This window comes from Pelophylax lessonae, assembly GCF_965119305.1.
Source record: "Pelophylax lessonae genome assembly, chromosome: 5".
Taxonomy (NCBI): Eukaryota; Metazoa; Chordata; class Amphibia; order Anura; family Ranidae; genus Pelophylax; species Pelophylax lessonae.
The window spans coordinates 220,367,097-220,391,553 of record NC_138772.1 but is presented as its reverse complement, the minus strand read 5'-3'; the positions used below and the strand labels follow the sequence as shown (position 1 = coordinate 220,391,553).

Below are 24,457 nucleotides of genomic sequence, written 5' to 3'. Positions count from 1 at the left end.
CTGCTGTTACATGAGAAGATATCTGTGCTTCTCTCCTGATGAAGCGAAATAATGTCTTCGCGAAACGCGTCAAGATTCATCCAGCACAGACTATTGATATTAGTAATGTTCAAACAGACTAACAAGTATATGTATGTAATGGGAATACTTTATTGTTGATGATCATCTTTGTCTTGTGAGATATTATGTATTTTTCTTATTATTTTTTTATATAATAAACTTATGTAATTTTAAAATTTTTGTATGTCTCGTTAAAGTCCCACGGGCCCTCATCCCTTGTTTTTATGCAATACATTTGGGACTGAGACACGCATCTTTTCCATATATGTCAGCCCAGCTTTTTTCTGAATACAAATCAAATTAGTTTGTTTAAAGGTTGGGACATGGCAACACCACAATTTATAATTACATGGATGCTGCTTTCACCATTATTAGTATATTATATCATTATACATGATTTATATAGAATATAGAAGTTCCTCCTTTTTTGTTTTACTTACCAAAATGCAGAGCAGTCAAAGTTCACCAACAGCCATTTATGTGGGTTAAAGTTGAATGAGTCCGCAAACTGTAATAAAGGCAAACATTTTGAACTTTAACAACAGTTCCATCTTGATTTTGGCATTTTCTGGAATATTCTGTAGTTTATATACAGTTTGTTTTCTTTAGGGATGAAATTAGACACATTTGTTCTATTGTCACTCTTTTTATGTCTCTGTTTTCCTTTTTCTTTCTTTCATGAGATCTAGCTGGGTACAACAGTAGACAAGAGCAAACAGAAAGTAATAAAAAGGTTGTACAGCTTTTCAATTGTTCCCATGCTGACAGATGATCTATTTCCAGCATCGGCTCTCATTCATTTCCTTCAGTAACCAATGCACATAATTAAAAGAAAGAATGAACAGGAAATTGTTACTGGCTCAAGCCTTTGGGTCACTTTTTATTAGGTTATGTTGTTCTTTTTATACATTTTCTGTGACCATGTCATATGTTATTGTGTGATTAAAGTCCCTTCATTCATAGACTTATTTATATTGACATAAAGCACAAGCACTTATCTTAAAAACAAATGAGACCCAGGAAATGAGAGTGTGCATATTTTTCTATTTCTTATACTTTCCAAGATGGCCAATGCTATAAAATATATGAAATAAAGGGAAGATAGCAATCAGAACATTGTATGTATCTCAACTACCATACCAAAATAGAAACAACAGGCAACCAGATCGCTGCTGTTATTTTTGTTTTTCAGATTAGTAAATTAATGCTACAGTTACCAATAGATACTAGGTGATTGTCATCTGATCCTGGAAAAATAATTTACATTTTTTTGCAGTACCTTAAACTTTAAGCCGGCCACACATTAGTAGAATTTCACTAAAAATTTTTGGTTTTAGGAATGTAAATTGGATTTTATAATCTTAAGTAGGATCAATTTCAACTGCAGTGATGAGAAAATTTGAAGACGCAGGATGGAAATTTTCTTGAACAAATGAATGTCTAACATTGATATGTTTTTCATTTAGGAAAGTCCATTTGTTCAAAAATGGAATGTTAAATGAAAACAAAATGCTGATGCACTCTTAACCTCCCTGGCGGTATGATTATGTCAGGAATTATATACCAAAAGCGGTACAATTTTTTTCATGGAAATTTGGCGTTATGTATTATAGGCCTACAATTCTTAGTAATTACTGACTTAAACCTGACCAAAACAAGAGTCTAGTAGACATCCCAGATGTGATAAATTTGAAACACAAACGCATGAATTATAATCTAATCAATAATATAATTTTATTATATAATATATATAATAAAATTATATTATTGATTAGATTATAATTCATGCGTTATATATTATATATATATATGTGTGTGTGTGTATATATATATATATATATATATATATATATATATATATATACACATATATATATATATATATATATATATATATATATATATTATATAACGCATGAATTATAATCAAATCAATAATATAATTTTATATATATATATATATATATACACGTGTGTATATAGGTATATATATATATATATATATATATATATATATATATGTGTGTGTATATATATATATATATATATATATATATATATAATATAAAATGTGTTATGTGTTTGTGCTTTGTGATGAAGTCATCACACCAACGGAGGACGGACGAGCGGCGGGACTCTCGGCTGGTGGTCACAGCAATGAGAGATCATCGCTGGATCGCCAGGAGAAGGTAAGAGACACCGCTGCGCTCTCTGCACATCTACCCCGAGCGTGACTCAGGGATACCGATCCTGGACTAAAAAATCCACCCCGAGTCACGCTCGGGATTACCGCCAGGGAGGTTAAACAACAGTAAAAAGTCATTGAAGGTAATGAGAATTTTTGTACAAATTTTCATACGAATGTTCATATAATTGTTTATTTGAAAACCTACAAGCATATAGCCAGCTTAATGCTGGATTGGGTATGTCAGGCAACCAGCCTACTTTTACCCCAGACTGTGGTGTTTGGAGAATCTTCTGTACATAGACAAACATAAAGGAAAGTAGAGTATACACCGCTCCAAGGCTGTCTGCAAATTAAAGATCTCTTAATACTGCTGTGGCAACAAGACTGGGTGCCTGCTGAGGTCTGCAACCTGAGAAGACCATGCAACAAAGAAACAAAAAAGCGGCACATCCAGAAATGAAGAAAAATTAATTGTTTATTGTAGAGTCACAGGTTTAACCACTTCCATACAGAGCAGTTACACCCCCTTCCTGCCCAGACCAATTTTTAGCTTTCAGCGCTCTCACATTTTGAATGATAATTACTCAGTCATACAACCTGACTGTACCCAATCAAATTTTATAATTTTTTTTTCATACAAATAGAGCTTTCTTTTTGTAGTATTTAATCACCACTGGGTTTTTTATTTTTTGCGATATAAGTGAAAAAAGAGCGAACATTTTGAAAAAAACACATTTTGTTTTAGTTTCTATTATAAAATTTTGCAAATAAGTAATTTTTTTTCTTAAATTTGGGCCAAAATTTATATTTCTACATATCTTTGGTAAAAATAACCCAAATTAGTGGTTATTATTTAGTCTGTGTGAAAGTTATGGAGTCTACAAGCTATGGTGCCAATCATTGAAAATTGATCACACCTGATGTACCGACGGCCTATCTTATTTCTTGAGGCCCTAAAGGACCGTAAAAACACCCCCCAAATGACCCCTTTTTGGAAAGTAGACATTCCAGGGTATTTAGTAAGAGGCATGGTGAGTTTTTTGAAGTTGTAATTTTTTCCCACAATTCTTGGGAAAATGAAGAAATTATTATTTTTATTTTTTTTTACACAAAAGTGTCATAATAACAAGTTATTTCTCACACACAGTATATGCATACTTGCAATTACACCCCAAAATACATTCTGCTACTCCTCCTGAGTATGGCAATACCACATGTGTGAGACTTTTACACAGCCTGGCCACATACAGAGGCCCAACATTCAAGGAGCACCGTCAGGTGTTCTAGGAGCATAAATTACACATATAATTTCCATACAACCAATCACATTTTTGAAGGCCCTGGAACCCAAGGACAATGTAAACCCCCACAAAATGACCCCATTTTGGAAAGCAAACACCCCAATGTATATTCTATGAGGCATAATAAGTCTTTTGAACATGTAATGTTTTTCCACAATGTTTTGGAAAATGTGGAAAGAAAATCCAAACACATTTTTTTTACACAAAGTTGTCAATTTATAAGATATTTCTAACACATAGCATGTACATAGCAAAAATGACATCCCAAAATACATTCTGCTACTCCTCCTGAGTATGGCAATACCACATATGTGGGACTTTGTCACAGCATAGCCACATACAGAGGCCCAACATGCAAGGAGCACCGTCAGGTGTTCTAGGAGCATAAATTACACATATAATTTCATTACAACCAATCACACTTTTGAAGGCCCTGGAACCCCAGGACAATGGAAACCCCCACAAAATGACCCCATTTTGGAAAGAAAACACCCCAACACATAATCTAGGAGGCATGGGCTGCAGATAGGTACTCGCGTACTCTGATGGGCTGCAGACAGGTACTCAGGTACACTGATCGGCTTCAGAAAGGTACTCTGATGAGCTTCAGAGAGGTACTTGGGTATTCTGATGGGCTAGAGACAGGTACTCAGGTAATCTGATGGGGTGCAGATAGGTACTCGGGTACTCTGATGACAGGTACTCGGGTACTCCGATGACAGGTACTTGGGTGCTCCGATGACAGGTACTCGGGTACTCCGATGACAGGTACTCGGGTACTCTGATGACAGGTACTCGAGTACTCCGATGACAGGTACTCGGGTACTCCGATGACAGGTACTCAATGTACCCGAGTACCTGTCATCGGAGTACCCGAGTACCTGTCACCAGCCCATCAGAGTACCCGAGTACCTGTCATCAGAGTACCCAAGTACCTGTCACCTGCCCACCAGAGTATCTGAGTACCTGTCCCCAGCCCATCAGAATACCTGAGTACCTGTCATCAGAGTACCTGATGGGCTGATGACAGGTACTTGGGTACTCTGATGACAGGTACTCGGGTACTCTGATGAGAGGTACTCGGGTACTCCGATGACAGGTAATCAAAGTACCTGAGTACCTGTCATCAGAGTACCCGAGTACCTGTCATCAGAGTACCCGAGTACCTGTCATCAGAGTAACCAAGTACCTGTCATCAGAGTACCCAAGTACCTGTCATCAGAGTACCCGAAATACCTGTCACCAGCTCATCAGAGTACCCGAGTACCTGTCACCAGGCCATCAGGTACTCTTATCACAGGTACTCGGGTACTCTGATTGGCTGGTGACAGGTACTTTGATGGGCTAGTGACAGGTACTTTGATGGGCTAGTGACAGGTCCTCTTTATTGGGGGGCAATCAGTGTGTTTTGGGGTGCACTATGATGGGTAAATAGCTGTTACCACAATCTCCTTCTCACACAAGATCAGTGTGTGAGTAGGAGAACACAGTAACAGCTAGTTACCGTGTTCTCTGTTGACATTCTGTGACCGGCTGTGATTGACAGCCGGTCACCTGGTAAAAAGCCAATTTCATTGGCTCTTTAACTAGATCGGGGATGGGCTCTGTCCGAGGGACGAGCCTCGTCCCCGATCGCCACACTGCGCGCCCCCGGGGGAGCGCATTGCGGAGAGAACGAGCGGCTCGCCTTGGAGCCACTCATGTGATCGGCTGTGATTGACACAGCCGATCACGTGGTAAACAGCCAATTTTATTGGCTGTTTACCTTGATCAGGGATGGGCTCAGTCTGAGGGACGAGCAGTAGCGGCGAGAGCGGGCGGACGTCATATGACAGCCGCCCGGATTGACAAAAGCTTCCTGCCGGCATCATTTTACTATGGCCCGGTATGGAAGTGGTTAAAAAACATGACACACGAGGGATCCACACTGTTCAGCAGACGCGTTTCACACAAAGTGCTTAATCATTGCAAATTCATTTCTGGATGTGCCGCTTTTTGTTTCTTTGTTGCATGGACATAGACAAACATGTTTGTAGGATATTTCATGTACCTATGTTAGGTGGGAAGATTACTAATCAGTTGGTTTATAAACATGCAAATACCATATACAGTACTGTACTTGTGATTAGTATAGTTGGTTTGTCCAACATATTCTTTTACACTAGGTCATGGCCATAAAATGTTTTTATAATACCTCTGTACATCCTAATAACATTGAATACATGTTTACATGACAATAAAACCACTCATTTAAAGAGCCTCTTTGCAAAGTCCTACAATTACTCATGTAAAGTCCACCTAATGCATCTTATTTGCTTTAATTGGAGGCCATACTTCTACGTTAGAGCAGAATTCTGGGCTACCCTACATCTGCCAATATTAACATAGCTTCTTCAGTGTAACTTGTATACAGGGTTCACCCCCATGTGTTTGTTGCAACAAACAAACATGCAGTTGCCTCCATTCTGAGGAACACCAGCTCATTATAGATTATGATCTGCTTACTCCATGGACATGCACCAGCATCCAAATCCATCAGTATGCCTGTGCAATGATGTCATCAAGTAATGTGTGATATACTTTGCTATTCCTTCCTGGCGATAGTAGGCATCCCACATTTGCTCTTCATCTTTCCAAGGGGGCAAATTTCCAAAGTATTCTTCCCCAAATTAATTCCTTGGTGCCTACCATTGCCAAAGGGGGGTGGGATTAATGGGCCATTTCCTACAATTAACCTATTCATATGCACACCATATCAGTAGGGATAATATTCAGTTCCATAGACCTACCTCAAACCCCTTAAGAAATGAATGTACAGTCAGAGGAAAGATTTAGGACAATTACAGGAGAATGGAGTTACAAATATTATAAAACCCACTGACAAGGTGGATAATAATATCATCTTAGATAGGACTAAATATCAATAGTTATGTCTTAAAATTCTGTGAAACCCCTCTCAATGTGAGATTTTGCAAAGCGATCTGGCAAGGGATGATATACAGAAGTTGGATGGACTGTTAAAAAAAAAAAAAGCTGTTGAGGCCAAGATGATCTTAAAAAATGAGTATAGATACATGTTAAATCTTATTTCATCAATTGATACTTTTTACCCCCCCCCCAAAGGTTCACTAAGATATTTTGGACCCATCATGTCTAGAAATTAAAACCCGAAAGCATGTACAGTATACAGTAAGTTAATATACTGACATGATTTTGAGACCTTTTGTGAAAGTGTTGCCATTGTACATTAAAGAAACAAAAGTTGAAAAGGGGCCATGCTTCTAATCCTTGACGTTGAGGGCCTATACAATTATTTATTTAATTATTTGGGTTGCAGACACTTGCTTAAAGTGTTACCTAACCCACAACCGTAAAATAAGTCTGTACTGTATATTCAGTAAAGCATGCTTGTTATACTCACTGTGGAACCTAAGGGATTATTCCTCTACATTGTGTAAAAAGGCTGTTTGATCCTGTCTTCTCTGATCCTTCCCTTCTTCCACATTCCCTGAATCATCTTCTGATAGAACAGAGCCTTGGGGGCAATCTGTACAGTTTGGTGTGCATTTCTAGAGAGATTTTTTTTTTTTGGAAGGTGCATGTGATCAGCACAGGGCCATTCAGTACTGTCCAGACAGAGGGTCAGGGGTCCTGTAGCCTAATGGGACAATCAGGGGAGAATGAAAACTCCTCCTACAAGCTTTAACCAGACACTGATAGAAGTCACAAGACTGCTCTAGCTGCTGATTAAAACATGTATTTATTAGTTTATCTTTACTAAAATATTTGCATTTCTATGTTATGTGTACTGTGAGAGACCAGATATAGTGTGAATGCAGGGTCCTGGGTTTAGTAACACTTTAACTAAAGAGCAAGTTGTTTCTCCTTGCCTACATACTTTGTCATCGATTTATTTCAGTTCATATTTTTCTTTTCAATGGCAATATTTATAGACCGATAAAAGGAACTGCAATATGCACAGTCTGTGCAATGACCTATGCAAATATTTTATATAGTTGTTGGGAGGAAAACATATTTTTTAATCAGGTACATTTCACTTTTTTATTGTGGTCCCAGTTAATATAAAATATCTTCATCTTGTGGGATGGAGAGGGATTTTTTTTATAGAGTTGGTTAACCTTCCTAGGGGTATTCCCGAGTGTGACTCGGGGTAAGATTTTAGTGCCAAAAGCGGTAACCCCGAGTCACACTCGGGGTAGCGCTAGGAAGATCGCTGAATGCTGGAGGAGGTTTTACTTACCTTTTCTCCGGGATCCAGCGAAGACTGCGAGCGGTGTGCGGCGGCGGAGCTCTTTCCCGATCGTCTGCGAGCCCCGGCTTCCGTCTCCGGCGACGTGATGTCCGCCGGGGGGTGGAACCGGCGGCAAATTCGAATGTAAAATGCACCAAACACACTGATATCGTTCAAAATAAAATAAAATCACATTACATTGCCCCCCAGTGCCCTTTCCTGCAGTTTTACTGTACTTTTTATGTAAATATATGTATATATATATATATATACATATATATACAGTATATATATATACGTATATATATACACATATACATATATATATATATATATATATATACACACACACACACACATATTATATATATATATATATATACACGTAATTCTTGTGAATGAGCAGCCCAAACCAACTGTATACATTATATATATATATATATATATACGTATATATATATATATATATATAATATATATATAATATATGTATACATACATATATGTATACATACATATATATATATATATATATATATATATATATATATATATATATATATATATAATATGTATAATAAATGTATACAGTTGGTTTGGGCTGCTCATTCACAAGAATTACATGCTTTCAGCACCTAAAATAATGGTACCGCTTTCAGCACCTAAAATCCAAAAGAATCATACCGCCAGGGAGGTTAATAACAATTCCATTAGCATGTATTTTACAAGTGAGAAAACCAACATCATCTAACAGCTAAAGTTAAAGAACAGCTAAATTAAGAAAAAAAAAAAACACAGTTCTTTAGAAATGACCATTGCAACTGGACAATTTCTTTAATGCAATATGGACCTACATATTCCTATTAACCATTTAAGCCCCGGAAGATTTTACCCCCTTCCTGACCAGGCCCTATTTTGCGATTCGGCACTGCGTGATTTTAACGGACAATTGCGCGGTCTTGCGATGCTGTACCCAAATGAAATTGACGTCCTTTTTTTCCCCACAAACAGAGCTTTCTTTTGGTGGTATTTTATCACCTATGCGATGTTTACTTTTTGCGCTATAAACAAAAAAAGAGCGACAATTTTGAAAAAATAACAATATTTTTCACATTTTTTTATATGAAATTCCCCCCAAAAAAATGTAAAAATCTAATTTTTTTACATTTTAGGCTAATTTGTTTTCTGCTACATATGTTTGGTAAAAAAAATCGCAATAATCGTATTTTGAATGGTTTGCGCAAAAGTTATTGCGTTTACTAAGGGAAAGATTTTTGTCATTTTTATTGTTTTTTTTTTTAACGAGTAATGGCGGTGATCTGCGATTTTTTTTGCGGGACTGCAACATTGCGGCGGACAGATCGGACCCTTGACTGACATTTCTGACACTTTTGGGGGTACCAGTGACATTACTTCAGTAATCAGTGCTATACATATGCACTGTTACTGTAAAAATGACACTGGCAGGGAAGGGGTTAACTTTATTGGTGATGCAGGGGTTAAGTGTGTCCCTAGGGGCGTGCTTCTAACTGTAAAGGGGTGTGGCTAGTGATGTAACCACAGAGACATACGATCCTACATAGCAGGATCGTATGATCTCTGCAGTTAGATCAGGGATAATGACAGGCGGCTTTGTTTACATTAGCCGCCTGCCTTTTTCCCTCTGCACCAGGAGATTGCGAGTGACCGGCGGACATCGGGTCTGCCGGTCACACGCGCGGACATGTTAGGGAACGAGCAGGGCGGGAGCACCCCTCCGGCAGTGTGTGCTCGCCCCCTAGAGGCTCTCAGGCTAGCGACGTAGTACTACGTCATTTTGCCTGTACGGGGCTGACTGCCGCAGAAAATATAATGTGGGCTGTCGGCAAGTGGTTAAAAGAAGAATAAAAAAATATAGTATTAGGGTGACTGGCAAGTGGCAACTACTTGAACCAAATCAGGACAGATTTAAACATCCTGTGAAAAAATGAAAAGTGCTACTTAAGAACCCTAGTGGGACATACAGAATGTGGAACATAAAGACCTCTTAGTGTGCTTGGAAGATCTAAAGCATGCCCCTTTTTTCCTACTGTAAAATAATTTACAAATCCAAGCTAGTGAAACAATAGGCATAAAAGCCTTTTTAACTGTAGATTTGTAGGGGTCCTTTATAAAGCAAGTTGGGGTTTATTTACTAAAACTAGAGAGTGCAAAATCTGGTGCAGCTTTTTTGCCAAAGCTTAATTGAACAAGCTGAAGTTAGAAGATGATTGGCTATCAAGCAGAGCTGCACAAGATTTTGCACTCTCCAGTTTTAGTAAATCAACCCCAGAGTTCCTGCCAGCTAATGTATGTTGGAATAATGATCAGATAGTTCCAATGCAGTATGTTGGAATAATGATCAGATAGTTCCAATGCAGTATGTTGGAATAATGATCAGATAGTTCCAATGCAGTATGTTGGAATAATGATCAGATAGTTCCAATGCAGAATATTGAAATATGTAAACAATATACGTATATAAAAATAGGGATAAACCAAACGCTCATCATGTTCGCTAAATCAAGGAATCCAAAATGTTTGAATTTTCGGGTGGCTAGGGAACTTAGTTATGGCTGAGAAAAGGGGATTTTATATGAAACCTCCCAATGCTTAAGTGAACTGGATTTATATTTAAATTCTAGAAACCCAAATGGTTTAAATGAAGGTTCACCTAACTTTCTTTTATTCACAACTGAATATCCAAAATCAGGTTAGGATATGGTGAAAATTTGTATAAAAGGAGTCATAAAATAATTATATTAAAGACTCTAACAACTGCAATATGGCAATAAATACAAATTGTGTATTTAAGGTAGTCTGTGCATGTCATCCTCCAGAAATCAAATAATAAGCAATTTCATTATACACAAATACTGATATACTGTACGTCAGGAGCGAATGTGCGTATATGAAGTAAATGGAGAATTATCTATTAGGAAATGGCATAAGAGAAAGCCATTGCATATTTGTTTGTTGCACCAAACACATGGCTGTGAACCCTGTGAATAATTTTCCCCAACAAAGTTATTGTTATTGGTTAAACATGTAGGGTGTTTGTACACAAATTATTGGTTTGGCAAATGGGAATGAGGAATTAGAATATGTATAAGGTATTAGACCTATTTATAGAAGCAGTAAAATGAGGATAGACAGCGAGAAATGTATTTATTGAAAAAAAGGATATACAATTAGTAGAAGAAAGAGAGAATCTCTAAATAAGAATATTATAGAATCAGAAAGAAGTAAGGAAAATACTAGCAGAACAAGCAGAAAATAGGTAGCTCTAAGGGAGACAACTTAACACTCAATTGACTATAGGAGTTTATCTAGAGAAAGAAGTGTTTTACAAAAATAAATAGTTACAGTACATTTCATTGCCCAATAGGGGAAGATGTGCAGGTATTGGTAAATGTATATTATTACCAGTTCCACATTTTTTTCAATGACAATTAGGTACAAATTAGTCTGCATGGGTCTTACTTACAGGGCAATGAGAACCATTTCTGAGGGAAATGTTTATTTTTTTGTGCTTTTGCTACAAACAGAGATTTTCCAGCGTGTTATTAAATTTCTGTAATAATTTATTTTTTTATTGGAGAAAAATAAAAAAGGAATTTCCGAGGCACATGTGTTCTTTGCCTATGGTATATCCAAGTTCTCCAAGGACAATTTTCAAGGACAGATGCATTTCTCAGTGATACATCTGCCCAACTATATGCTATGCAGATATTTGCAAGGTATAGTGCAAATATTTATTTTAAAATAATAACTAATATGTATGTTTTTTAAAAATCATCCATTATACTCAGGGCTTTTTTTCTCAGAAAATAGGTGCCGCAACTCAATCACAACCCCCCAAAAAAACCTTCCCCCACAAACACACTCTCCTAACCGCATCAAATAGTGGTCGAGGTCAAATTTTACCAACAGTGAAAGTGTGTTAAAAGAGCATTAAATACAAGGAGTGCATTGCGTACAGAGTGCAGGGTTTGGGGGGGGGGGGGGGGTGAGGAGGGTGTTACATACACAGAGTGCAGAGTTCGGCCTTCTTGCACAGTTGCTTACCTCTGCATCCCTCATCCACATCTCACTTTCACCCCTCATCAGCTCTGACCTCTGCATGCAACTCCCCTTCCACTGCCCCATCTTCACCCTTCCTCCTTAAAAGCGCCACCATCTTCCACATGTCTTACTTGTATTGGTGTATTAAGCTGAGGCACTCAGACAGCCCTAGTACCTCCCCGCACTCTGTACGTGGCTCTGCCTCTCACACTTGCAGGGAGATCATCCAGTGGGGGTGTCAGGACCTGCACTGCACCCCAGGCACCTGCATCTCCCTTGTTCCTATTATGCATTCAGTGGGAGCTGCTCAGGGGATCAGATCTGTGGGAGCCATTGGGAGACAAGCTGTCACTTGTAAACACAGAAGCCTGACTTCTGTGTTTTCAAGTGATAGTGGTGAGCAGGAAACAGAGGGTCTGAGCCCAAGGTATTGGAACTAAACTCCACCAAGTTCCCGGTGAAGAAAAGCCTTGATTATACTAAAAAAGAAATCTATCCAAAAATGTTCTATTTCAAAGAAATAAACAATCTATATTCTGTACATACCTCCACACCTTTCATAAGGTATCTAAATTCAGGACAAATAAAGGCACTTCCTGCATATGCCGCATCAATGTGTAACCATATATTTTCATCATTGCCTGCAAAAAATAAACCATTTCTATATTTACAAGGATACACCAAGTTTGGGTCATTAAGTGCAAATTTTGATTTTCAGCAGATGCAAAAAAAAAAAAAACATTCCAGAAAAGTATTTAACAACAGAGTGAAAACATGAATTATATAGTGTTCCACAATATTCTATGTTCCACTATGAATACTCTTAAGATTATTGTTATTAAGACTTCACAGAACAGAGGTTAGCTTGAAGTGGCAATGTAGCTGGAAAAGGCCAAGTCTTGCACACATATTGTGAAATCATTATGCCACAAGACATGTTCAGTTTGTTTAATCTATATGGCACAATTTTTATTACTGTCAAGATTTGTACCATTTGACAGATACATTATTTATAGTTGTAAAAGAACATATTCCACACTTCTATTTTTTTTTTTCCAGAAAAAAAACGAAAAAAAAAAACCCCTGTTTTTTCCCAATTTTTTCAAGGTCTTCTTATCTCTATACAAAACATCAAAAGTATAAAAACATAATACATGTTTTGCTTCCCCTTTAAATATATAGCATGTGTCTCAGCACATACTGTACTGCGGTAAAGAATCAAATTGTGCTAAAACTTACTAAGAAAATACATTAATTTGTATAATATCCCACAACATCCATACAACAAACAGTTAAAATAATGTGAAAAAATTCTACCATGAGGAAAAAAGTCCATCCACAGTGAAAAGTGCTGATTGAATATGACACATGGTCACTCCTGTGCTCTAACACCCAACACAGCCTATCAGACCTCTGAATGAATGCCGCAAATTGATGAAGACTATAGAAGGCAATTGTCAGATGAATCCTGACAAACAGGCATCACATCTTCTCAAAGCATCATGTATGAGTCATAGAAAGATGAAGAGGATAGACTTACAGCCCATTCAGACTGGCGTGAGACGACTTTGTGGGGCGACCTGTGAAGTCACGGTGCACAGTGTGCACCGCGACTTCGGCTCGACTTGCACGGACTTCATATAATTGAAGTCAATGCAAGTCGCCTCCAGGTCGCCCCAAAGTAGTACAGGACCCTTTTTCTAAGTCGGAACAGCCTGTTTTCCTTTAGTAAATCAACCCCACAGAGTCCCTGATGTGCTGCTGAACCGGCCAATGCTCTGGGATTCTGACATATCTGACGAGGAAAGGAGATGGCACTTGAGTTTAGCCTATCAAAGGAGATTGTGGAGCTATAATTTTCCAATTACCTCCTAAATTAAAAACTGAAATAGCTGTTGCATCCACAGAGGAGCCAGGTGAGTACTGGGGCCACTGGCAGGCAGAAATGATATTATAAGACAGCTTTCCTATGTTTGTGTGCCCCTCAGACACACACTAAGCCCTAAGCATCTGCAACATGGGTGATCTTCCAGCAACTAGATTTTAAGGAACATACTCTTTGCGATCAAACATTTTTTCAAATCTGACAAGCAATGGTAACTAGAATGAATTAAGCCGTTTAGAATATAAGCATTAAAACAGCTATGGGAATTGACAATGCCACAAAAACAGCCAATTATGTTACTTACAAATAGGCCCAATTTCCACCAAATTGTCAAATGAACAGGATGATGTTGTTCCTAGTGTGGTGCAGACCTATAAGAAAATGATCGATTGAGGAAATTAAATACCCAGAATGTACAAACAGAAATAGATTGCATCTTCACCTGTTTAACACAATACATCAAAGTAGTCATGCTAAAGAAGTGAAGAAAAAAATATACAGGTGCATCTCATAAAATTAGAATATGATCACAAAGTTAATTTATTTCAGTAATTCAATTCAAAAAGTGAAACTCATATTTTATATAGATGCGCTACACACAAGAGTGATATATTTCAAGCATTTCTTTCTTTTAATTTTGATGATTATGGCTTACAGCTTGTGAAAACCCAAATTTTAGTATCTCAGAATATTAGAATATTACATAAGACCAATAAAAAGGGATTCTTAATAAATGTTGGCTTACTGAAAAATATGTCCATGTACAGTATAGTATGCACTCAATACTTGGCCAGGGCTCCTTTTACATGAATTACTGCATCAATGCAGCGTGGCATGGAGGTGATCAGCCTGTGGCATTGCTGAGGTGTTATGGAAGCCCAGGTTGCTTTGATAGTGGCTTTCAGCTCATCTGCATTGTTGGGTCTGGTGTCTTTCATCTTCCTCTTCACAATACCCCACAGCTTCTCTATGGGGTTTAGGTTAGGTGAGTTTGCTGACCAATAAAGCACACTTATACCATGATCATTAAACTAGGTATTGGTACTTTTTGCAGTGTGGGCAGGTACCACATCCTGCTGGACTTGAGAAAACACAGTGGACCAACACCAGCAGATGAGAGATACCAGACCCAGCGCTTCCTCTGACTGATGGCAACATCTCATTCCAAGCAAAGTCACTAATTGGGGTTGAAGTGATTGTAAAGGTTTTTTTTTTTCAAATAACAAACATGTTATACTTCAAGGGTTTTGCACAGAGCAGCTTGAATCCTCCTTTTCTGGGGTGCCCCGGTGTCGCTCCTGGCTCCTCCTCCTCTTTGGGTGCCCCTAAGGAGCCGCTTTTCCTGGGGGCACCTGTGTGGGCATGCTCCCGAGTCCTGTTGCTGCATCTATTGACACAGACAGCAGGACTCAACCCCGCCCCCCAATCCCGTGTCACTGGATTTGATTGACAGCAGCAGGAGCCAATGGCTCCTGATGCTATCAATCTATCCAATGAGGACCGGAGTCAGTGGCCTGGAGCTGCTGGAACGATCGGGTCCAGGTAAGAAAAAGGGGGGGGGGGTCTGGAGTGCAGGTGAAACAGAAAAGGTTTTTCACCTTAATGCATAGAATGCATTAAAGTGAAAAACAATGAGACTTTACAAATCCTATAAGGACTGGTTTTGGGGGGAACTTTCTGAAAAATTATACGGTTGCTCTATATATCTCAATCCTACAAATTCCCCAATAGAATCACCAAACCCAACAGAAGTATCAAATTGTTCTACCAGTATACCTTAGGGCTGTAGGGAGGCTCAATGATTGTCCAGTGAACAAAACCCTCTTGTGATCAAAATAGGAACCTATAAAAATTACTAAGTATACAATTAAAGCATATGTTTGGGTAAAACGTTAAAACATTTTTTTTTTTTAAATCAGCAGTACTTACATTTAATCTAAAATGACCCTTGTGCTTGTGCCAGCTGTCATAGTTTAAATCCTCTGTCTTCTTTTCCATACTTTCATAGTTAACCACTTGCCAACCAGCCGTAGTTATATTGTGGCAGGTTGGCTCTGTTAAGCAAAACAACATACATGTACATCGCTTCGTGTAGCAGGTACTGTGGGTTTGCGTGCACACGCCAATTGGCTAGAGGGGGAGCCAAACAGCGGGTCCAGCGGCTGCTATGTCCACTGTGCACCCGTTATCGTTCCCAATGGGGACAGAATGGTGGTCTGCCGATGATCTGTCAGTGATGAGCACAGGGATCCTGTTTTCCTCCTATTTAGGAACACAGGTCTCTGTGTTCATCCAGTGAGCCCATCCCCCACACAGTTAGAAAGCATCCCCTAGGCACACATTTAAACCTTTGACTGCCCCTGGTGTTCACCCCTTCCCTGCCAGTGTCATTAGTACAGTAACAGTGCATATTTTTAGCTCTGATTACTGTAGTAATGTCACTAGTCCCTCCAAAAGTGTCAGTTAGGTGTCTGATCTGTCCATCGCAATGTCGCAGTCCCGCTAAAAATCGCTGATCGCCAATATTACTAGTAATAAATAAATAAATAAATAATAAATAAATAAATAAAAATTACATAAATCTTTCCCCTAGTTTGTGGACGCAAAAACTTTTGTACAAAACAATCAATATACATTTATTAGGATAGGCGATCGGACCTGTGTACCAGTGCCTGTGGTTAGGAGGTAGCTTCTTCCTCTTTACTTCCGGGCGATCCGACCTGTGTACCAGTGCCTGTGGTTAGGAGGTAGCTTCTTCCTCTTTACTTCCGGGTCTGTTTACACAAGCGGGCGGATCTCCAAACTCGATTCCCCGACGATCGGGAAAGAGCAGCGGCGATCGCCGCCGCTCCTCCCCTGGCCCGACTCCCGCTGTGACTGAAAACAGCGGGAGCGTGCCTCCGGCGGCGAGTGAGCGCCGCCTACAGGGGGAGGAGTGCAGCGACGTAGGTCTACGTCGCTGGACGGAATCAAGCCACTTTGCCGCAGTACAGTCCCAGTGACTGGTCGGCAAGTGGATAATATTTTTAGCACTGATTACTGTAGTAATGTCACTAGTCCCTCCAAAAGTGTCAGTTAGGTGTCTGATCTGTCCGCCGCAATGTCGCAGTCCCGCTAAAAATCGCTGATCGCCACCATTACTAGTAAAAAATAAATAAATAAATAAAAATGACATAAATCTTTCCCCTAGTTTGTGGACGCAAAAACTTTTGTACAAAACAATCAATATACATTTATTAGGATTTTTTTTAGCAAAAATATGTAGCAGAATACATATTAAGCTCTAACGAGCAGGGCCCTCTGATTCCTACTGTATTAAATTGTATTGTATTTGTACTGTCTACCCTCAAGTTGTAAAGCGCTGCGTAAACTGTCAGCGCTATATAAATACTATATAATAATAATAATATTGACCTAAAATAATGAAAAAATTAGATTTTCTTATTTTTTTTTTAATGGGAATGTTTTATAGCAGAAAGTGAAAAATATTGGGGTTTTTTTTTCAGAATTGTTGCTCTTTCTTTGTTTATAGCGCAAAAAATAAAAATTGCACAGGTGATCAAATACCACCAAAAGAAAGCTCTTTTAGTGGGCAAAAAAAAAGGAAATACATTTTATTTAGGTACAGTGTCACACGACCGCGCAATTGTCAGTTAAATTAACGCAGTGACATATCGCAAGAAGTGGCCTGTTCATTAAGGGGGTAAAACCCTCCGATCCTTAACCACTTCCAAGAGCACCCCCGCAAACCGCCGTACAGGTACAGCCAGCCTGCCGCAGTATATCTATGGTGGGCAGTCGGCAAGTGGTTAAAGTTGAAAAAAAGACACTAGTTCATCTATCCCAAATAGACCGCCTGCATATAGCCTATTCTATACCCACAGTTGATCCATAGGAAGGCAAAAAACCCATTAAAGCACAATCCAATTTTCTCCTTCCTGATCCCCCAAGAGGCAATCGTATATTCCCTAGATCAACTATCCCTGGCATTATTGCCTCTTATTATCCAGTTATATTTTGCACATTTTAAAGTTGATAAATATAGAAGTTTCATCTGAATTCTACATCTTTGAAGCTTATAAAAACTTACAAACACTGGGATAAGTCCTTCTGCCTTGTCTTCTTCTAAAGCCTTTTTAAGATTCTTTCCACGCATAGTAAAGTTTTCATCTGATGGGATTTTCCTCATTCTTACCCCACTGATTAATCCAGCCCTTTCCACTGATGAGTGAGCCTGAAAATTCATAGCGATAAAAGTTTTGATTAATAAAGGTTACATAGTAGGAAAGATTAGGTTTTATAAACATACTAAATCATAAAAAAAATGATCATTAACAAGTGTGTCTAGTGCATTAATAATATTTGTGGGTCTCTCTGTAAAACTAGCCATCTTTAACAAAAAGAGATAATTACAAAAAAAGCACAGAGCTGTCATCACTAGCAATTGCACTTGTACGTCCATTATCCTTTTTCTATGACAGAGAGATTAATAAACTCAAAATGCATTCAATAGTAAATATGCATGTGGAGTGTAAAGAGTATCTAAAGGTCCATTGCTAAATTACTAGAGTTCCGTGGATGTGACCACCATGAAGTTGTATTCCAGGATATTGTATCAAGTTTACAAAGAGGTAGAAAAAAATAGCATATTTACATTTGTTCTAGTTAAACTATAGGTTGTTTTCTGAGGTTTTCGCGTTTGGATTGAAACTACAGAAACAGAGCAGAGTGTATGTGGAGGACAGTGCCATAGAGAAGGTGAGTATTGCAGCAAAAGCTGCATTATCTATTTTTCAGGCAAGGAATGCATTAAGGTAAAACATGTTTTTAGCTTTTGGAAGCACTTTAATAGAAAGTGAATAACGAAAATAATTTGTATATTGTGCATAGACAGTTTGAATATCAGCCGGTTCAGCAGGGACCGACACAGATTTAATCCACGTATGGGTAGGCTGATTGTACCCAAGTTATTTGATCGATCAACTTGGGTGCAACCAGCCTGCCAGATCTTTCATGCGATTATTGCTATGGCCTCTAGGAATAATTACTGTGTGCGATTGCCAGGGAAACACAATAGGTTCGCGGGAGGGACCCGTGGTTGCAGGAAAGAAAATTGCACCATCCATGGCAAGACTAATTCTCCTTCTAAAACTCCCAGGAATTATTGAGGTCTATTTGTAGTGATAGAAGACCTTATTGCCCAAAGTGGCTAATATGGACAGATCACATGACCCATTTAATGTATGGCTTCCAGCTGTCACAGATTGGCAGCTAACCAAACAAACATATATATATATAAAGGAGCTGCTGCTTTTTTTTTTTTTTTTACAATGGTATGTATGTCATTCAGTGGAAAATTAATATGCTAATACAACTCTTCCAAGTGTTTTTTTGTTTTTTTTTAATAACAGTCTGGTTATTAAAAGAAAAAGACCGTTACAGATCAGTGTTTCTTAGTATCTTGGATGGTATTCGTCCCTTAAATGTTAACAGAATGTTAATGGGAGCTAGAATACAAGGTACAAATCCCCCTGACCTTCTACTGTCAGTGTTTTAGTTGTCACTTTTCATCTCTTATCAGAGTCTATACACAAAGACCAACTCTTTCTCCAGTGCCCTATAATAGCTGGAAGGAGAAGGCACAAGACAGCTGCCCTTTCAAAAATTAAAACCAAAGCAATCTCTCTTGCCTGTTTAGCCTGAGGCAGTGTAAATATACCCTGCCTAATCCTGCTTCTTAATTCAGAGGAAGTGCACTCGACTTTATCCTTACTTCATATGTTTAATATTTGGCCTGTGTCAACATTTGGACATGCTGCTTGCATTTTTGATAACCTGTAGATTAACTAAAATAACATTTCATAGAATTATACTATTATCTCTCCTTTTGTGACAGAAATTGAAATGTTACCGTAATATTTTCAGCTTCCTGATTTACATCTATGTGGTATACATTGTATAAAATGTTGTTCTAGTGTATTCATACATACTGTATTTTATGAACAGATCTACTGTATGCCCATGCATCAGTTATATAGAGTAACTCCTACAAGAACATGTTTTGCTTTTTATTAATGGTTTGGTTCAAAGCGTAACTCCACTTTTGTTGAGAAAAAAATATTTCCCTCTGGAGGATCAATGTACATGGCAGAGACTTTATGCAAACTTTGTTTCAGATTCCTACCTTTTGTTATTCTAAATAAATCACTATTTGTTCCTCTGTACCCCTGTGCTGAGTGAGTCTAATGGGAGTGGTTTCATAATTATCAACCAGCTGCTGCACCTGCAAAGTTCTAATGAGGAAAATTGCAGGGTCTGCATCCCTTTAGACATGATTTTTTATGGAGAGCATCTCACCAAAAATGACATTTTTGTTGCAGGAGATGCCAAAAATCTGACTTGCATCTTAGTTCAGACTTCTGGGAAAATCAGTGTACAGAACACCTCCAGGTAGCCATATTGCATTGCATTTTACAGAAAATTACAGGGCTGCAGATAAAAAAAGAAAGGTCATTTTAATAACATCCAATCACAACATGACTTATGTTGCAATTGTAGATGCTATATTATTTTTTATTTTTTGGGCTTTTTTTTTTTCCCCATGAAAGTTGAGTTACCCTTTAACTATTGTGAGGCGCTAGCAGTATTGTGGACAGTAGATATGTGTCACCAAGGTTACTCACAAAATTCTTCTTTGCTACAGGATAATTTACCGATGTTTGAGATTTTTAGTCAGTAGCAGAGGGTATATATATATATATATATATATATATATATATATATATATATATTGCTCATGGGCAATGAATCATTATCTCCTTTGGGTGGAATAGTTTTAAGCAATTCAAACAAAACATAATTGTCATATCAACCTGGTGCCAGCTAATTAGCAAAAAGATGCAATGCGACTCTCAAATAGACAGATAAATAATAGCTGAATATAGGAGATTAAGCTGTGTTAACAATTTTACAAAATGTTACCTTTATGAACAAAATCCCTTATAAAAGAAGGTCACTTCACCCTCCTCACTCATCTTAACAGTTTTGAATGGACAATTGTCATACATAATTTCCCAGAAGCTATAATTCAGTATTTGCATATGGGCTTGCAGGCAATTATAAATGTTACCAATAGCAACTCAAAATCACAGTATAAGCATGTTCCAACTACAGCACACCTTAGAAAGGTTCCTGAGCTTTCTATAGGGTCAAGTGTGCACAAAAGTGTGCAATAATGCATGCATGTGAACTCAATGTAAAGTCCATGTGATCAAAACGTATTGAACAGGCATTGTTTAAGTCCATCCCTGGATATACCAGTAGATTCTTTGCTAATATGTCAACACTGAGGAAAAAGAAGCTGCAGCATCTTTTTCCAGAGGTGACCCAGAGCTAGGAATAAAGTAATGGTGAGCTATAAACACAAATAATCCCATGCAATAAAAATGCAAACAAGATCAATCTTTATGTATATACATGCACACCAGGACTTCACATTTCCTCATTTAGAAAGCAAACAGCTCAAGAATTTCAAAACTGGTATCAAGCTACGCTGCTGCAAACAATGTTGAGTACATTTGAGTGGTCTGAGCAAGAGATGGGCTAGTTCTTCCAATATATCAGGCACAGAAGAATCCACTGATAAAGTGTTCAAGAGGACATAGTATGTGTTTGTGTAAACATCACTAATATTTATTTGCAAAGATGGGAATGGAGTTTTCTGTAGATAAAAAAAGGAAGGAAGAATTGGGACTTTATATGAGATTAGATTGTTAGATTGGATCATTAGATTAGATCATTAGATTGTAAGCTCTTCTGAGCAGGGCCCTCTTAATCCTCTTGTATATTCAGGCAGGCTTGCTGGCGTGAACTACACAAAGGACTTGCTTGGTCCGGGACATATTGTCCTCCCTACCTCTTTGAAGTAGGATGATGTGACGTTGTCCTTTCCTGCCTGAAGCCACTCATGTACTGCAAATAGGTTGTAATGATTGCATATCTCTATCTGTAAATATATACACCAAATAATCACCCCACCGGGTCCGTCTAAGGGAGGAGGAAACCATAGGTGGATATATGAAATGCAGATACTAGTGTGCTAGCCACCGTACTCCTAGAATATTTGGATATATCAGAGAATTCTGGCTATCAAGCTAGAACAAGTTGCCTTTCTAGCATAAAAAGCGTTGCTCTTGCGGTGACTGAGAGGCTGGACACTTAATCTTAGATAAATGTGTGAATATATGTACATTTTGGATGCTATATATAAATATTGAGGGATTGATATCTATTGTTCTATGTGTCGCTACAATCTGCCACCTCCTGAGTCATTAAAAAGGAAATATTGGTCTGTTATGGTCTCTCTGGCCCTGAGGAAGCCTTGAGCGAAACGCGTCGGCTTGCTGGGGACCTACATTGACCGCATTCCACCTGAGACCTATCTTCCATCCTACACAGGCTTTTGGTTTTTCCCTTATGGGATGTATTTCTATGTTCAATGACTCTTACCCATTGATTTTATAGGAATTCTTTCTATGTGTTTTGTCCTTGTGAACATGTGCATTATCGCCCATGTTTATTATTCTGAAATTCAATAAAATGTAACTTGTTTTTTATAGAAGTTGGTTTTGTGCGTGATCCTTCTACTCCCACTGGCCCGCAAAGCCCCATCTTTCTCTATCCCTTTTTTTGTATATATACTAGGGGTAAGGGCCTATCCACACGGTACACTTTGTTTGTGCCTCTTGTATTTTATTGTATTGTATATGTACTGTCTCCCTCTAATATTGCAAAGCGCTGCATAATAGGCTGGCACTATAGAAGTCCTTAATAATAATAATAATAATAATAATAATAATAATATGAGGCACAATACAAGTATGCCTCCATCCCTAAATTGGAGACAGGGAAGGGCGGGGTTTTTGAGACTTTGCATGAGGTGTGCGACCAGTAAATAAGCTAATATGTACTTCTCATGTGTCTATACATATACAAACAATGGTACACCAAGGGACATATATAGGTAAAAAAGGCAAATATATATTGAGTAATGTCAAGAACACATGATAGAAAGGTATAAATAGAAAGTAGTACTTCATCAAAAATATAGTATACACGAATCTTAAAGTTGATCCATATGCCCAAATGATACAGCAATAAAACATGAGAAAATAGAAGTAATACAAATATTAGATAGAGATTATAGTAATAATAATGATGATAGTAATAATAATATGGGCATATGGATCAACTTTATGATTCGTGTATACTAGATTTTTGATGAAGTACTACTTTCTATTTATACATTTCTATCATGTGTTCTATACATTACTCAATAAATATTTGCCTTTTTTACCTATATATATGTCCCTTGGTGTACCATTGTATGTATATGTATAGACACATGAGTAGTACATATTAGCTTATTTACTGGCCGCACACCTCATGCAAAGTCCCAAAAACCCCACCCTTCCGCCAGAGTTTTCTGTAGAGCTTATTTCAAATGTGCACTTTACCTTATCAATGAAAATCTTGTAACTGGTCAACTCTGTTTCAGCTGAATTTAGCAATGTAGCTCTAGGCAATGCTGTAACATTATGATGATCTAATAGTGACCACTTAATGTGATTTACTATAACTGAATTTGCAGTCCTGTGATAATTAATAACGATCGAGTTAAATTTATATCTAATAATTGCACACTATTGTGGCCTGGCAGGGAGAGCATATCAGGATGGCTTTTGTTCCAAGGCTCCCTAGAGCCATCATTCATTGTAACCGTCTACAACACTGTTGTAACATGTTGCAGTCTGTTTTAGCTTTAACAGCTTTGCTTTTTTTTTTTTTTTTAAGATTGTTCCTGTTTAACGCTGAACAATTTAGCGAAGACTACTCAGTCTCGATTAACTATTTTCATCATTATGACAAAAAAAAAATGTTTTCGGCATATCAATGGGTCTGTATCTGAAATATGAACATTACTCTGGTATATAAAGGGTAAATTACCGTAATTCCTGAAGTAGTTACAGGTTAATACAGGTACCTTTTACAGCATAATTACCTCATTTACACTCCAAGCCAAGGACATTTTTTTTTTTTATGTGTTCTCCGCTTATCTGAATTATCAAATTCTACAATATTCCTGAAGAAAAAGTAACAATGGTGAGGTGGACTCCTGCTCACCTCTTGAGACTCTGCTAAAAGTTTGCTTCATACAAATTCAGCTTGAGAAAGCGCAGGGATGACTGAAACTGTCACTAATATATGGTTATGAATATATTTTTAGCAATAAAGGCTCTCTGTGCTGCAACTCCCGTGAAATTTATAGTTTCATCGTTGACATACACAGTATCCTGATCCCTGGCTTCTCTGCTTGGATTGATTGATATACCATAGAATGTACATCATAGGGATGACAAGTGGTTCCTATAGTCTTCACACAAGAGGAAGTTGCTTGAAACATGGACAAGTTGCCTAGACTTTATTTGAAGAGCTTATCCCAGACATATAATACATGGACATGGGAGATACTGCGTAAACAACAATTGCCATAAGAGCTGAGCTGCACAGTTTAACTCTTGCCAAGTATCTCTGGGTACAGTACACAACAAGGGGTCTTCATGTCAGACTAGCTCCCACACTGTTTTCAGACAATGAATATAAAAACCTTTTTGCTCAGATTCTGATCA

At 38.0% G+C, this 24,457-nt stretch overlaps 1 protein-coding gene across 1 annotated transcript in view; it reads right to left on the bottom strand.

The window, feature by feature from the left end:
* DDC (dopa decarboxylase) overlaps positions 1–24,457 on the bottom strand; it is a 163,272-nt gene that overhangs the window by 87,452 nt on the left and 51,363 nt on the right. Inside the window, exons 5-8 of the mRNA XM_082259855.1 lie at positions 17,860–18,003; positions 14,074–14,140; positions 12,431–12,525; positions 501–568 (exon numbers count right to left, since the gene is read on the bottom strand). Coding sequence (XP_082115981.1) covers positions 501–568; positions 12,431–12,525; positions 14,074–14,140; positions 17,860–18,003 — 374 coding nt within the window. The remainder of the gene's footprint in view (positions 1–500; positions 569–12,430; positions 12,526–14,073; positions 14,141–17,859; positions 18,004–24,457) is intronic.